At 42.5% G+C, this 14,592-nt stretch overlaps 1 protein-coding gene across 2 annotated transcripts in view; it reads left to right on the top strand.

Annotated features, from left to right (window-relative positions):
• LOC126418590 (E3 ubiquitin-protein ligase FANCL) overlaps positions 1-14,592 on the top strand; it is a 112,071-nt gene that overhangs the window by 7,865 nt on the left and 89,614 nt on the right. For both annotated transcript variants that reach the window (XM_050085421.1, XM_050085422.1), the window contains one exon: positions 3,944-4,063. In XM_050085421.1, coding sequence (XP_049941378.1) covers positions 3,944-4,063 — 120 coding nt within the window. The remainder of the gene's footprint in view (positions 1-3,943; positions 4,064-14,592) is intronic.

The raw sequence follows: 14,592 nt of genomic DNA, 5'->3' as shown, positions 1-14,592 counted from the left end.
GTTGAGAGCAGGAGTGGGATAGCGATGGACACAGAAATTGTGTATGTTGACTTGGCAGCTTCATCAGCAGCCGTAAATTGGTGTCCTATGTAAGCATTTCTTCTCCTTCAGTCAGTGAGTGAGTGATGTTTAAATGCCAAATTATTTGAGTATTGTCGCTGTTGCCTATGCAACAGACAATGTCATGAAAGATTTTGCAAATGGGGTTCTGACATTTTTGTGCACTATGTTGAAAGATTATGCATATATTTTGATATCAGAAGAGTGTCTAATTGCGAAACTTGAGGCAGGGAAGTATCACGACAGATTTATATCTGTTCAATAGTATGGTGATGGGGTATGGTTAGTAGGTATTTTAGCATATCTTAATAAATATTTTTGTTGTTTGGCAAGACAAATTTTATGTGATGCGCTAGTATGATGTGGGTATCAGCTCCTTGTAGGTATGTCAACTGGGCAAGGGTATGTGGTTTGCATACGTGCATCAGGAAATGGCTGTTTAAAATTGGTGTAAGTCATTATTGTATGGAAAATTAGTTATGCAGTGCAATAACTTCCTTGCTGTTAAATCTTATGGCAGTCTTTAAGAACCAAACTCAAATGTTTGAAGCAGCCGTAGACGTCTGATTACTTTAGAAATTAGCAAATGTGTTAAATATTTGACATTAAGCATGCAAGTGAGAAAAAGTTTAGAAAAGATTTGACATTATGATGTGTTGGAAGTCACTAAGTGCTCTCATTATCAAACACAGGATGAGTAGTCTGGCTAATTTGTACCCTGTTTTAAGCCCCACTTCCATCACTCACTTAGGGTGCGGAGTTCAGTTTCACTGTGCTACCTCTGGAGGAGCGTATAAATGTATGCACATTTGGGGTGTTGTCTGAGTCTGTCTATTTTTGTAGTGTTTTGTATTTCCAATATGGCACCTACTGATTATATAAAAAACTGTTCAACCATTAGGTGGTACTGACACTCAGCAAACAATCTTAAGATGTATGCCCCATGTTGATAATATGCTTAAAGCAGTGCATAATATTGAAGACAAAACACACATTTTTTAATGAGAACAGTGTTTTTAATGTGGAAGCTTTGCCTTTTCGTGTGCAAAAATCTTTTATGGAGTGAGAAGAGTGCTTAGAAAAGTGGGAAGACAAAAATAATAGAGACCATTATTTCCTGGCTGGTGACCCTACTTTTTAATTCAAAATTCTAGTGGGTATTTCTCAAACCAATTGAAGCAAATGACAGTGTTACTATTGACACCAGGGATGTAAAGACTAAAGAACTTAGCAAGAATGGAAGGCTGTTAGTAAAGATGTCATGAATATATTGAGAAAAGTTCATGGTCATTTTATAAAAAAGCCAACATTTCTTTTGACACTTAATGCAACAGTTATAATGGAATTAATCATGGCAGTTTTCATTTGCCTTGCTGTGTGGTCTTTTATGTCGTTCTACTGTTGCCTATCAAATGGACCAGCATTTTAGTCATATAACATGGGCAGCGCATGTAAGGGTTTAGCAGCATGTGACAAGTACAGAAAGACTGCCACAACGTGGGAACATTGTCCTTGTTTCCTGAGATCAGTTGACGGTACTTGTAAATGTCCTATTTTGAGCAGGAAATGCTCTGTCTGAGATCTTTGAAACTTCAGAACAAAAGGTAACAGTGCTCCATCAACAAAGTACCTTCTCAAATTGGTACATAGCTTAACATGCACAAGTTATTTAGATCTATGTGATTTCTCTGAAAGTGCATAGTCTGTAACTAGGCATAACACTGCATAGTGGTGAGGTTGCACTCCAGTGACAACTTTTTGTACTGAATACATCTATCAAACAGAACATAACTCAAAAAGGAAGTTTAATAATGGGTTCTTAGCAAAATGAACTGAATTTCATATAGCCAATTGGCAGTAGTTAATTTTTGAGGCAGTATCTAGGAGTTGGTGTAACTCATTATGAACATGATTTGTTATGCATGTGATATATGCTTGTAACTCATTGTGAACATGATTCATTACGCATGTGATATGTGCTTATAACTCATTATGAACATGATTCATTATGCATGTGATATATGCTTGTTCCATTGTGAAGTGAGAAATTAACACTGTGCAAGTGGCCAAATTGTGGTACGTTGAAAGGTTAAATACCACTGCTTGCATACTAGTCTTTAAAGTATAATGACAGAATATTGCCGAATTATTAAATTCTAAGTAATGCCCTTAAATCCACAATTCTACGGGAGATCAGAAGCAGACTGTAAAGTGCCCAGTTACTGGCGTAATGAAGAATACAGGTTTCCATGCAGAACTGAGACACCTAGTTAGAATAGCAGAAGATTACACCGAAGCTTACGGTGCAGTCAGACAAGATCCAGCATTCCACGGAGCTACTGCTAAGGAGGCAACTACACTTTAGTTCCAGTAACGACTCTTACAAACCCATGGTTTCGCAACCCCTAAGGTATCTACTTCTAAGAAACTCATGCTAGCAGCTGTTCGTGTTTCAAATTCTGGAATATTCCATTCATCTTCCCTGGTGAAGGAATTTCGGAAAACTGCGTTCAATAACTCCGCTTTAGCCTCACAGTCGTTGGTAACAGTACCATCGGCACTGCGCAGCGAAGGTATTAACTGCGTCTTGCTGCTTGTGTACTTTACATACGACCAGAATTTCTTCAGATTTTCTACCAAATTTTGAGACAATGTTTCGTTGTGGAACCTATTAAGGGCATCTCGAATTGAAGTCCGTGCCAATTTCACGCGTCTGTAAATTTTAGCCAATCTTCGGGATTTCGCGTTCTTCTGAACTTCACATGCTTTTTCCGTTGCCTCTACAACAGTGTTCGGACCTGTTTTGTGTACCATGGGGGATCAGTTCCATCTCTTACCAATAACAAAAATGTGTGCAGCATATTGTTGCATCCATTTTCAGTAAGCTGCCACAAGAATTCAAAAATCTTGTCAGTAATCCATGTGCTTTCAGATTGAAACTGAAGAGTGTCCTCATGGGTCACTCCTTCTATTCTGCCGAGAAGTTCCGTGAAAAGTTAAGCTGATTCCTGTGTTATATTGTTGACTGCAATTACATAAACTTATGGCTTGTCCTTTTTTGGGTTCATAAACATTCTGTTTTGTCTGTTATTACTTTTACGGTGTAATTTCATGTACAGACACATGCTGTGACCTTGCAGATTTGCTTCTCAATTTGGTCCTGTGGAACTAGATGTGTAAAATAAAAAAAATAAGTAAGTTAGTTCCAGAACTGTACAGAAATCAGAAACATTAACTCATAAATAATTGCAGAAGGCAAGAATCAAAACTGATGAGCTTCATGTCGTATCAACAACTATAAACGCTACATTGTGGTAGATGACGTGCAGCATATAGGGATATAAATTAAGAAGTCAGTTGATCCTTGCAGTTGGTATGTTGTTTATTCCTGTTATCAATGCAGCATCTGAAAGTCACTGTCTGAACCTCTTTCCTGGTTCAAGTGTATTGATGAGTTACAATCTATAGGGTGCAAAACACACATCTTTCCAGATAGCCACCACCGGCTACTGCCCATCTGACAGGACAGGCATTTCAATTACCAACACAAAATAAAACTGACCCATAAGAATCCACAAGAAATAATCACTCCAAGTGAATTATATAATGTGTGACAGTCAAATTTGTCTTGAAGTAAAACATGTGTTGAATGAACAAAGAAAAAGCTTTAGCATTTAATTTATGTACTCGTTCGAGTAGCCACACTAGTCTAGCACTTTTGATGTTCATTCTGCTAGCAAAAAACTTTCTTAATTGTGCTTAGGGTTTTGTGTGTGTGTGTGTGTGTGTGTGTGTGTGTGTGTGTGTGTGTGTGTGTGTGTTTGAAAGCAGGAAACATCTGAAGTGCATCTTTTAAATGGTAGACTGTGTTCTTTCATTACAGGGTGCTGAATTCAGAATATCACTCAATGTCCCACATTATCCAGCACTGAAAGATATGCATCTGGAATGTTCATGGGATATAAGTGCCCTTCTGCGCGGAAAGGAGAACGCAATAACACAGGTATAAAAATGAATTGTTATTATTGCTTGTCAATCAGATTACCAGTAGATTCCCAATATTGTAGAGTATCATTAGTTTTTGTTCTTATGAGAAAACAATTTAGCTCCACTCTGCAACAAACACTATGAGGCTTGTGCAATGAACAAGGCCCCACCTCCATATCTCTCTCTCTCTCTCTCTCTCTCTCTCTCTCTCTCTCTCTCTAAGGAAACATTTGCAGTAGTAATTGTAAGAATGAGTGATAGTGAAGCATATTCTCTGTATGGGTAGTACAAATGTGATTGGCTGTTTGTGGGGACTCTAAGAGATATGACATAATAAACATAGGCAGCCCAAGATGGAGCCACTAACACTTCCAATTCCGGACTCTGTTAACAGTCCAATAAAGTAAAATTTGCTCAAAATGGAATCTAATTAAAATATTTTCCATATTGTACAAGTTTTGAGCCGGCCACTGTGGCCGAGTGGTTGTAGGCGCTTCAGTCTGGAACCACGCTGCTGCTATGGTCGCAGGTTCGAATGCTGCCTCGGGCATGGATGTGTGTGATATCATTAGGCTAAATATACCTAAAAACAAAGATGATGTGACTTACCAAACGAAAGCGCTGGCACGTCGATAGACACACAAACATACACAAACATACACACAAAATTCAAGCTTTCGCAACAAACTGTTGCCTCATCAGGAAAGAGGGAAGGAGAGGGAAAGACGAAAGGATGTGGGTTTTAAGGGAGAGGGTAAGGAGTCATTCCAATCCCGGGAGCGGAAAGACTTACCTTAGGGGGAAAAAAGGACAGGTATACAATAGCACACACACTCATATCCATCCGCACATACACAGACACAAGCAGACATTTGTAAATGTGGGAGGGGTTTTTTAGTTCTCGGGAGCTCCAGTGTTAGGTGTGTTGTGAAGTTCCTTAGGCAGATAGCATTCAGGACTGGAAAGAAAGCTAATGAGCACTCAGTACATCTGCCAGGGGGGCTCATTCGAGACGTGGAGGCGGCCCTGATTGCGACTATTGAGCATGCAGGGTGCAGTCGTCTGCAAGTTGTCTCTCACATCGGCATCAACGATGCCTGTCGCATGGGTTCTGAGGCCATCCTCAGTTCATAGAGACGGCTGGAGGAGATGGTGAAGACTCTGGTCTTACAAGTGGGGTACAAGCAGAACTCGCAATTTGTAGTATTGTTGCCAGAGTTGACCAGAGTCCGTTGGCTTGGAGCTGAGTGGAGAGTCTCAACCAAAGGCTTTGTTTACTCTGTGATGGTCTTGGCTGCAGATTTCTTAACCTGTGTTATCAGGTGGGGGTTTGTAGGAGTCCCCTTGATAGGGCAGGGGTGCACTACACAAAGGAAACAGCTACTCAGGTATCAGAGTATTTGTGGAGTGCACATGAGGATATTTTAGGCTAAGCGGTAGTTTGAGGTACTCTGATGAACACTTGCCAAATGATAGGCAGCAAGGGAAGTCAGACCACGTTCAGAGTAAAGACACTTCAACTGTCAAAATTTTAGCAGTAAACTATCGAAGTATTTGGAACAAATTTCCTGAATTTACCACGCTCGAGGAAAGCCCTCGCACTCAAATTATTCTTGGGACCAAGAGCTGGCTGAAACTTGAAGTGGGAAGCTCTGAGATATTTCGTGAGTTGTGGAACTTCTATCGGAAGGACAGATTGGAGACCATAGGAGGGAGAGTGTTCATTACAGTTGACAAAAATATCTCTATTGAGGTTGAAGTGAAGTGTGACAGTGAAATTACCTGGTTATGTTTAACAGCTGTAGGTGAAATCAAGTTAATTGTTAGGTGTTTTTACCAGCTACCCGATTCTTCTGTGACAGTTCTAAGAGTCATTCAAAGAAAGTCTACGGTCAGTAATGTGTCAATATCCAGATCATGCGACACTAGTTGGAAGCGACTTTAACCTACCAAGTATAGACTGGGATGTCTATGGGTTCATTGCATGGGGTACAGACAGACAGTTCTGCAAAATACTTTTGAACATGTTTTCTGAAAACTGTCTTGAGCAGCTAGCTTGGCAGCCCACATGCATTGGAAGTATCTTACACCTTATAGCTACAAATAGGCTGGATCTTATTGACACTATCAGTATAGAAATGGGGCTAGCAATCATAATGTCATTATAGCAACTATGATTACAAAAGTTAATAAATCAGTCTTGAAGGCTAGGAGAGAGTTTCTGCTAGATAGAGCAGATAAGCAGTTGTTAGCATCTCACTGTGAGAGTGAACTGACATCACTTAGTTCCAGTAAGATGGACATAGAGGGATTACGGGCACAGTTCAAGCAGATTGTAAATCGTGGTCTGGAGAGTTATGTGCCTAGTAAGTCTATAAAGTGTAAAAAATACCCACTGTGGTTTAATAACAAAATTCATAAGATGCTGAGGAAGCAGAGGCTGTTGCACTCTCAGTTCAAAAGAGAATGCACAAATGATGACAAGTGAAGATTAATACAGATTTGTGCATTTGTGAAAAGATATATACGTGAAGCATACAACTACCACTGTCATACCCTAGCAAAAGATCTGGCAGAGAACTCAAGACAATTCTGGTCCTATGTAAAATTGCTAAGTGTGGACTGCAAGCGACGCCTCCTCGCCCTTTACAACCGTCTCTGGGTCGAGGGTGAGTTTCCGTCACAATGGCGGGAAAGCATTGTCATTCCCGTTTTGAAACTGGGAAAGAGCCCTTTGGAGGTGGACAGTTACCGCCCCATTAGCCTCACCAACGTTCTTTGCAAGCTTCTAGAACGGATGGTGAGCCGGCGCTTGAATTGGGTACTGGAGTCTCAGGGTCTTCTGGCTCCGTCTCAGGGTGGGTTCTGTAAAGGCCGCTCCGCCACCGACAATCTGGTGAGTCTGGAGTCGGCCATCCGTACTGCCTTTGCCCGCCGTCAGCACCTGGTCGCTGTCTTTTTCGACACGCGGAAGGCGTACGATACGACATGGCGTCATCACATACTTTCTACCCTTCATGGATGGGGTCTTCGGGGCCCTCTGCCGATCTTTATCCGCAATTTTCTGTCGTATCGTACCTTCCGCGTGCAAGTCGCGGCCCCTCATAGTTCCTTCCAAGTCCATGAGAACGGGGTACCACAGGGATCTGTCCTCAGTGTCTGTTTTTAATCGCCATAAACGGGCTCGCTGCAGCGGTGGGAAATTCTGTCTTCGCTTCCCTGTATGCTGACGACTTCTGCCTGTACTACAGCTCTACTGGCATTGCAGCTGTTGAACGTCAGCTACAGGGCGCTATCCGCAAGGCGCAGTCTTGGGCTGTAGTGCATGGTTTTCAGTTTTCGTCTGCCAAGACCCGCATTATGCATTTCTGCCGGCACCAAACAGTCCATCCTGAGCCGCGGCTTTATCTTGCCGACGAACTCCTTGCTGTGGTGGAGACCCACAGGTTTTTGGGTGTAGTTTTCGATGCCCGGCTGACTTGGCTGCCTCATATTCGGCAGCTTAAACAGGCGTGTTGGCGGCATCTAAATGCTCTGAGATGCTTGAGCCACACCCGCTGGGGCGCCGACCGATCTACCCTGTTACGGCTCTACCAGGCGTAAATCCAGTCCCATCTGGATTATGGGAGGCTGGCTTATGGCTCAGCATCCCCATCTGCGTTACAGGTGCTGGACCCAATCCTCCACAGTGGGATACCCCTTGCCACTGGTGCCTTCCGTACCAGCCATGTGGACAACATACTAGTGGAGGCAGGTGTCCCTCCACTGCGGTTACGGCACCAACGTGTGCTGGCCGCTTATGCTGCCCATGTTTTTAGCACGCCTGGGCATCCGCACTACCGTCTCCTGTTCCCGCAATCGGTCGTCCATCTGCCAGAACGTCGGCCCCGGTCAGGTTGTACGATCGCGGTCCGCGTCAAAGAGCTTCTCTCCGGGCTTAAGGTTTTCACTGTTCCACCTCCTTTTCGGACCACTTTGCGTACACCCCCATGGTGTGTTCCTCGCCCTTGCCTTCGGCTCGACGTGGCACGGGACCCGAAGGACTCAGTCCCTCCAGAGGCCTTCCGCCGCTGCTTTCTTTCAAACCTCGCAAAGTATCTTGGCTCTGGCATTGTTTACACTGACGGTTCGATGGCTGCTGGTCGTGTCGGTTATGCGCTAACTCTAGGGGAACATTCCGAACAACGTTCCTTTCCGGCTGGCTGCAGCGTTTACACTGCTGATCTGGTCACCATCTTTCGATCCCTAGAGTATATCCGCTCCTGCTCAGGTGAGTCCTTTGTTAACTGTAGCAATTCCCTGAGCGGTTTATGAGCTCTCGACCAGTGTTTTCCTCGTTGTCGTCTGGTGATGGCTATCCATGAGTCCCTGCATACTCTTGCACGTTGCGGCCAGTCTGTGGTCTTCGTGTGGACCCCAGGCCATGTTGGGATACCCGGCAATGAGAATGTTGACCGCCTGGCGAAAGAGGCGACCAGTACACCATCTCTGGACATTGGCCTCCCGGAGACAGATTTGCGGGTGTTCCTACGCAGCAAAATTCTGGACCTTTGGGACACTGAATGGCGCGCCCTACCTTCACGAAACAAACTTCGGGCCATCAAGGAGGCTACCGGTGTGTGGACCTCCTCCTTGCAGGTCTCTCGCAAGGAGTCTGTTGTCCTCTGCCGGCTGCGCATTGGGCACACATGGATGACACACGGCCACCTATTGTGACGTGAGGACCCACCTTTATGTCGCTGCGGCTCCGTTTTGACAGTGGTCCACATTTTATTGACTGTCCAGTTTTAGCTGTGCTCAGGTAGTCGTTCGCACTGCCTGACACGCTCCCTGCCCTTTTAACAGATGACTCTGCTATGGCTGACTTAATTTTACGTTTTATTCGGGCAGGGGGTTTTTATCATTTAATCTGAGTGTTTCTGTTTTATTTTATTGTTTTGTGTTGATTCTGGCCTTTGGCCTACGATTTTAAACTGATTTTTTAATGTATTTCTAAGTGGTTGGCTTTTCCTTTTTTCTTTCTATGGTCGGCCAACCACCGTCACACTCTGTGTGATTTTAGTTCGTTTTGTCTGGTCTTTGTCTAAGTTTCTCTTGTTCTGTGTCGTCTGTGATCTATTCTGTTAATCGTTTTTATTCTCTGTGGGTGTTATTAGTATTTGGAAAAAGGGACCGATGACCATAGCAGTCTGGTCCCTTTAATCCCACAAACCAACCAACCAAAATTGCTAAGTGGTCTAAGGCTTCCATTCAGTCCCTTGTTGACCAGTCTGCTGTGGCAGTTGAAGAGAGCAAAAGGAAAGCCAAATTTTTAAATTTTGCATTCAAGAAATCATTCATGCAGGATAATTGCACAGACAGACTCCTGTATGGAAGACATAGTAATGAGCAAACCTCATATATAAAAACAATCAAAAGATTTGAAGCAAGTAAGTCACAGGTCTGGATGGAATCCCAATTCAGTTTTACAAAGAATACTCCATGGCATTGGCCACCCACCTATCTTGCATTTATAGTGTGTCTCTAACCCAGCACAAAGTCCCAAGTGACTGAAAAACAGCACATGTGACCCCTGTATATAAGGAGGGTAAAAGAATGGACCAACAAAACTACAGACCAATATCCCTAACTTTGGTTTGCTGCTGAAGAACATATTTTCTGTTCGAATATAATAAATTTTCTTGAGACTGAGAAGCTTATATCCACGAATCGGCGTAGTTTTAGAATTCATCACTCATACAAAAGTCGGCTTGCCCTTTTCCCCACATGATTTCTGCGAATTATGGATGAAGGGCAATAGGCAGATTTCATATCTAGATTTCTGGAAAGCATTTGCATGGTGCCCATGGCAGTTTGTTAATGAAGTTACGAGCATATAGAATAAGTTCACAGATTTGTGACTGGCTTGAGGGCTTCTTAAGTAATAGAACCCAGTATGTTGTCCTCAATGCCAGGTGTTCATCAGAGACAAGAGTATTGTAAGGAGTGTCCCAGGGAAGTGTGATAGTATCACTGTTGTTTTCTATATACATAAATGACTTGGTGGACAGAGTTGGCAGCAATCTGCCATTGTTTGGTGATGGTGCTGTGGTATGGTAAGGTAACTGAATACATGACATTTTATGATGTGCAGAATTGTTTGAAATCCATTGCTATGTGAGTGACTAGGGCTTATATTGTGGCGTCTGTTGTGATGCACACCATGCTTACTGTCTGTGGATATTTAAAGTAGGCATCCATGACTATCAGCCACACAGAGCCCAGAAGTACAGCCACAAAGACCAAAGGAATGGAGCACTGATGTTGGCGGAGGGGGTGCCAGGGGTGTGAAAGATTGGAGTGGATATGCCTGAAGCAGGGCTCACACTTAACAGCTATGTACCATGGGTTCCACATCCCTGTTTAAGCTGGAGTAGTAAGTATACCGTCACACTTAGGCTTTTACTCACATCGTTCCACAGTGCCTGCGATGAAGCGGTTGTAAAACCTATGGCTGGGTTGACAATGCAGTTTGTATCTGCTTCAGGTTCTGTTAGGAGGACATCGTTGACTGACAAATAGTGGTAGATAGAGGAGTAGATCTTGGATTTCTTGATTTTTTGGGTTTGTGGTCCATAATATAAAGTGAACTTGCTCCTGAATTGGTACACATAGAACATTTTAATTGCAAATACTGTTGCTAATGCCTCCTTTTATATCTGCTTGAGGTATTCTACTACTTCTTTTGTGTGAGCTTCAACTTCTTTTAATTGTGTGGAGGCATTCTCACAAGTGGCTGTCCACCACTAGCGAACACCTTCCTTCCAGTGATTGCATGACATGGGTCACTTCTGGAGGAACTTCGAATAACAACAACAACAATAATAATAATAATAATAATAATGTCTCATGGGTGAAACAGAGTTGGTAGCTGTTATGTTGTGCTCAGAGGGCTTGATTCCTTCTTTGTTTAGCAAGTGCCGGAGGTATTCTACTTGCTTCTGGAAAAGCTGGCATTTCAGGAAGTGGCATTCTCGTTTTGCATATTTTATTGTAGTAAATAGTGTGCAAAGATTCTGCAGGTTTACCTGAAGGGTAGTGCCCATGACAATTAAGTTCAAGTAGGTGTGAACATGATTAGCTGTTCCAGGCCTCTCTGGAAGACTGCAGGAGTGAAAGAGACCCCTAAAGGCAAGCACTTGTATCTGTGTAAATCATAGGGAGTGTTGATAACTGCAGTGTTTTGCAAATATGCGTCAACTTAGAAAAATATTTTCCATCTACAATGTTTACGATGAGTTTCTATGGGTGCGGTATAGAATAGGTTTCTACTTGTGCCTGGACACTGATTACTGGTTCAAAATTGCTACATAGTCAGAGGGAGCCATTGGACTTCTTGATTACTACCAAGGGCATGGACCGAGGGCTTGTTTTAAGTGCTTCAATCACCCCAAGCTCATGGAAATGGAGTTCGTGCTTAATGGTTGCCCACAAACAGACTTAAAAGAGCTGTGCTCGGCAAAAACAGGCTACTGCATCTGGTCACAAGGAAATATAAATCTGCAAATCTGTGGTTCACACCAGGTCAAGTTCAACCTTCAGGTAAGGATTTGTGGTGCCCTATACCATTAAATATGAAGAACACAGCGAGTATTTGTCATTTTTTTGGTCTTTGTGATACTGAGTGCTATACTGGGTACCTACGGAAAAGGGGGTGGCTGCGTACATGGTCCCTGCATGCCTCTGCATCACGCCTCAGCGTCACAAGTTCTCCATGTCACTGTCATGATCATGACCGGACACAAGGCAGTGGTACCAGCCCTGACAGAGGCCACCACTTCTGAGGGGCTGTGCGTGGGGTAGCTGCACAGTCTAAGGCGCCTTGCCATGGTTCGCCCAGTTCCCCTGACCAGAGGTTCGAGTCCTCCCTGGGCCATGGGTGTGTGTGTGTTGTCCTTAGTGTATGTTACGTTAAGTTAGATTAAGTAGTGTGTAAGCCTAGGGACAAACCTCAGCAGTTTGATCCCATGGGAACTTACCACTACCACTTCCGAGGGACCTATTTGTGTTTGCACAACATGTGACAAGAGAACAGTATCGTGCGTATTCCACCACAAACAGCTATAAAGGCTGGTGCATGGACTACATGAGCCAGTTCTTCCAGCTTCGAGAGCCTCTTGTGGCCTCTGGGTGAGTGCTACTCACCTCATCATCTCACGACACTCTCAAAGCCCATCATAGGAACCAACTCTGTTATTCAAGCTTTCATCATTGTTTCCCTTGTGGACTTTAAACTGTACTAAGGACAGACTTTTCTGTGCCTGTGTTTGATCTAACACATTCCACCAGGACAACATTCTCGGAACTTGGGTATTTTTACTGCAAGTGTATTTTTTTTACAAAGCTCATAGTGGTGTTGCTATGTACTAGAAACAGTCAAGCGACGTTAAGATAGCAGCTCTTTTTAAGGACTCTGTACCAGTACCAAGTGAAAAGCTGTATTTTGTGCTTTTTGTTGTTGCTGTCAAACCAGATGTATTTTTGCTGTCAATTAACTTATTGAAACTTGGTCACTGTTTTCCCTCTGTCTACATGAGATACACTTCACAAAATACTTCCACTTTAACAATTGAAAGTTAGCTTCAGCATCATCTCCGGACAACAATGTTGCACCACCTATTATGTCATATTTCATTAGTTCTGCTGCATTGTTGACTTAATTTGGCAACTCATGACCAACTTGCATTTGCCACTGTTTTTATTCAGAATTCAACAGATCTGGAAAAAAATTTTGCTGTCTCATGTTTCATACCAAAACATCAGAAACAATTTTATGGCATGAGCCAATTGCCGTGTCAACATCATCAGCGACTTCCTTGTTTTTCTCACAGCAGACTCACCAAAAACAATATTTAACATTTCTAAACCTTTACTGCATCATTTTTATTCTTATAGCAATGTTTAATACAATCTATCTACATCACTACTTGGCAATGTGCCTGTTAGAGGTTTCTTCTAAACACCTTCAGACTATTTCTCTGTTGGTTCATTCTGTAACACCATGTGGGAAAAATGAACACTTGAACACTTACATCTTCTGTATGAGCTTTGATATCTCTTATTTTATTATATGATCATTTCTTCTTATGTAGGTTGGTGACAGTAAAATAGTCTGATTCCATTTTTATACAAAATAAAAAACCGCTGATACTAACAAAACATATGTAACATCTTGGACAACTGCTAACATACTAATATCACTGTACACGTACTTTTCAGACATGTTTACATACACAACCATGAGAAAATGCATGAATTGGGCTAATACAATATGCAAAATTATATAATTATCATTATTTGTTGAACACCCTTTACATTTTTTTAGCTCTCTTGGCCAGTACAGCTGCATAATATTTTGGTGTATTATAAAATTATACAGATGCTGCAGGAAGTTTGCGATCATTCCCTATTTCTACTTTTGAGTGAAGCATATTAAGAACAAGAACAGTCTTATTTGTTCTTGACTAAATAAACAGAGGTATTGTGTCTCCATGCTTCATTACTATAGTTTCAAATAGTCATATTTTTTACATTCTTTGTTTTTTTTTTTTTTTTGTGTATCCCGCCTGGAAGGCAGTGTGTGGGTCTGCCCCTGAAAACTGAAGGGTAGGCCGAATGTAGGAAGCTAGGAGGAGCAGGTGAGGTAGTACACGTGGTACTGCAATTAAAAGTGGCTTTACTATATTACCACACAATAACTGGAATACATCAGTTGTACTTAACTTTGGCTGAGATGAGCACGTAGATGCGAAGCTGTACATCAAGTTACAAAGGCAAAATCTGTGGTGGCTCGCCCACTATGAAATAGAAACAATGTTGCTTGGTCGTCTACTCGGGATCAAAAGAGCAGAATCTGGAGCGGCGCTTGTAGAGCTGCACAGCGCCAGCTAGAGTGCGCTGTCATCGTTGTTCGTGTCGTAGTGCCAACCTAAGAACTTGCACCTACTCCGTGGCATCGTAGCTATCGATACCACATCTTTGATACTGGTATCTCTCTTCTTGATTATTTCAGTAGACCTCCTAAGCTTGTACATATTAGTCTCTAATGTGTTGGATAGGTGGAAAAATGTGACAATTATCTATTGTCACATTACTTCTGCTTCTTTGAAATGGTGCCACAGACTTTATAACAATATGTTCAGAAGTGTTTAATTCCCTGGTCGATATTCACCCTTACCCAGTTCCCAGGTATGGAAGTCTGTTCAAAAGATATTTGGTGACGACATTACCCACTAAGCAAAATTTGATGCTAAAGATATCGGACTTACAACCCCTTTATTACAGTTGTGATGTTTTGCCCTAGACTGGACAGAACGGAACACTTTTCAATTAAACAGTTTCAAATGTCTGAGACCAAAGCAAACTTGTCTACTTGGAGTCTTATTGATGTTTGTTCCCCAATATCAAAGTGCCGAAGTTTCATAATGTCTCAAAATATCTCTCTTGCCATTTTACTGCAAAATAACTCTGGTCTCAGTCTTTTAGACCACACGCTATTGTTTCTAT

Source organism: Schistocerca serialis, chromosome 9 (assembly GCF_023864345.2).
Source record: "Schistocerca serialis cubense isolate TAMUIC-IGC-003099 chromosome 9, iqSchSeri2.2, whole genome shotgun sequence".
In the NCBI taxonomy this organism is placed as follows: Eukaryota; Metazoa; Arthropoda; class Insecta; order Orthoptera; family Acrididae; genus Schistocerca; species Schistocerca serialis.
Note: the sequence above shows the minus strand (reverse complement) of the source record. Positions and strands in the feature narration are given on the sequence as shown.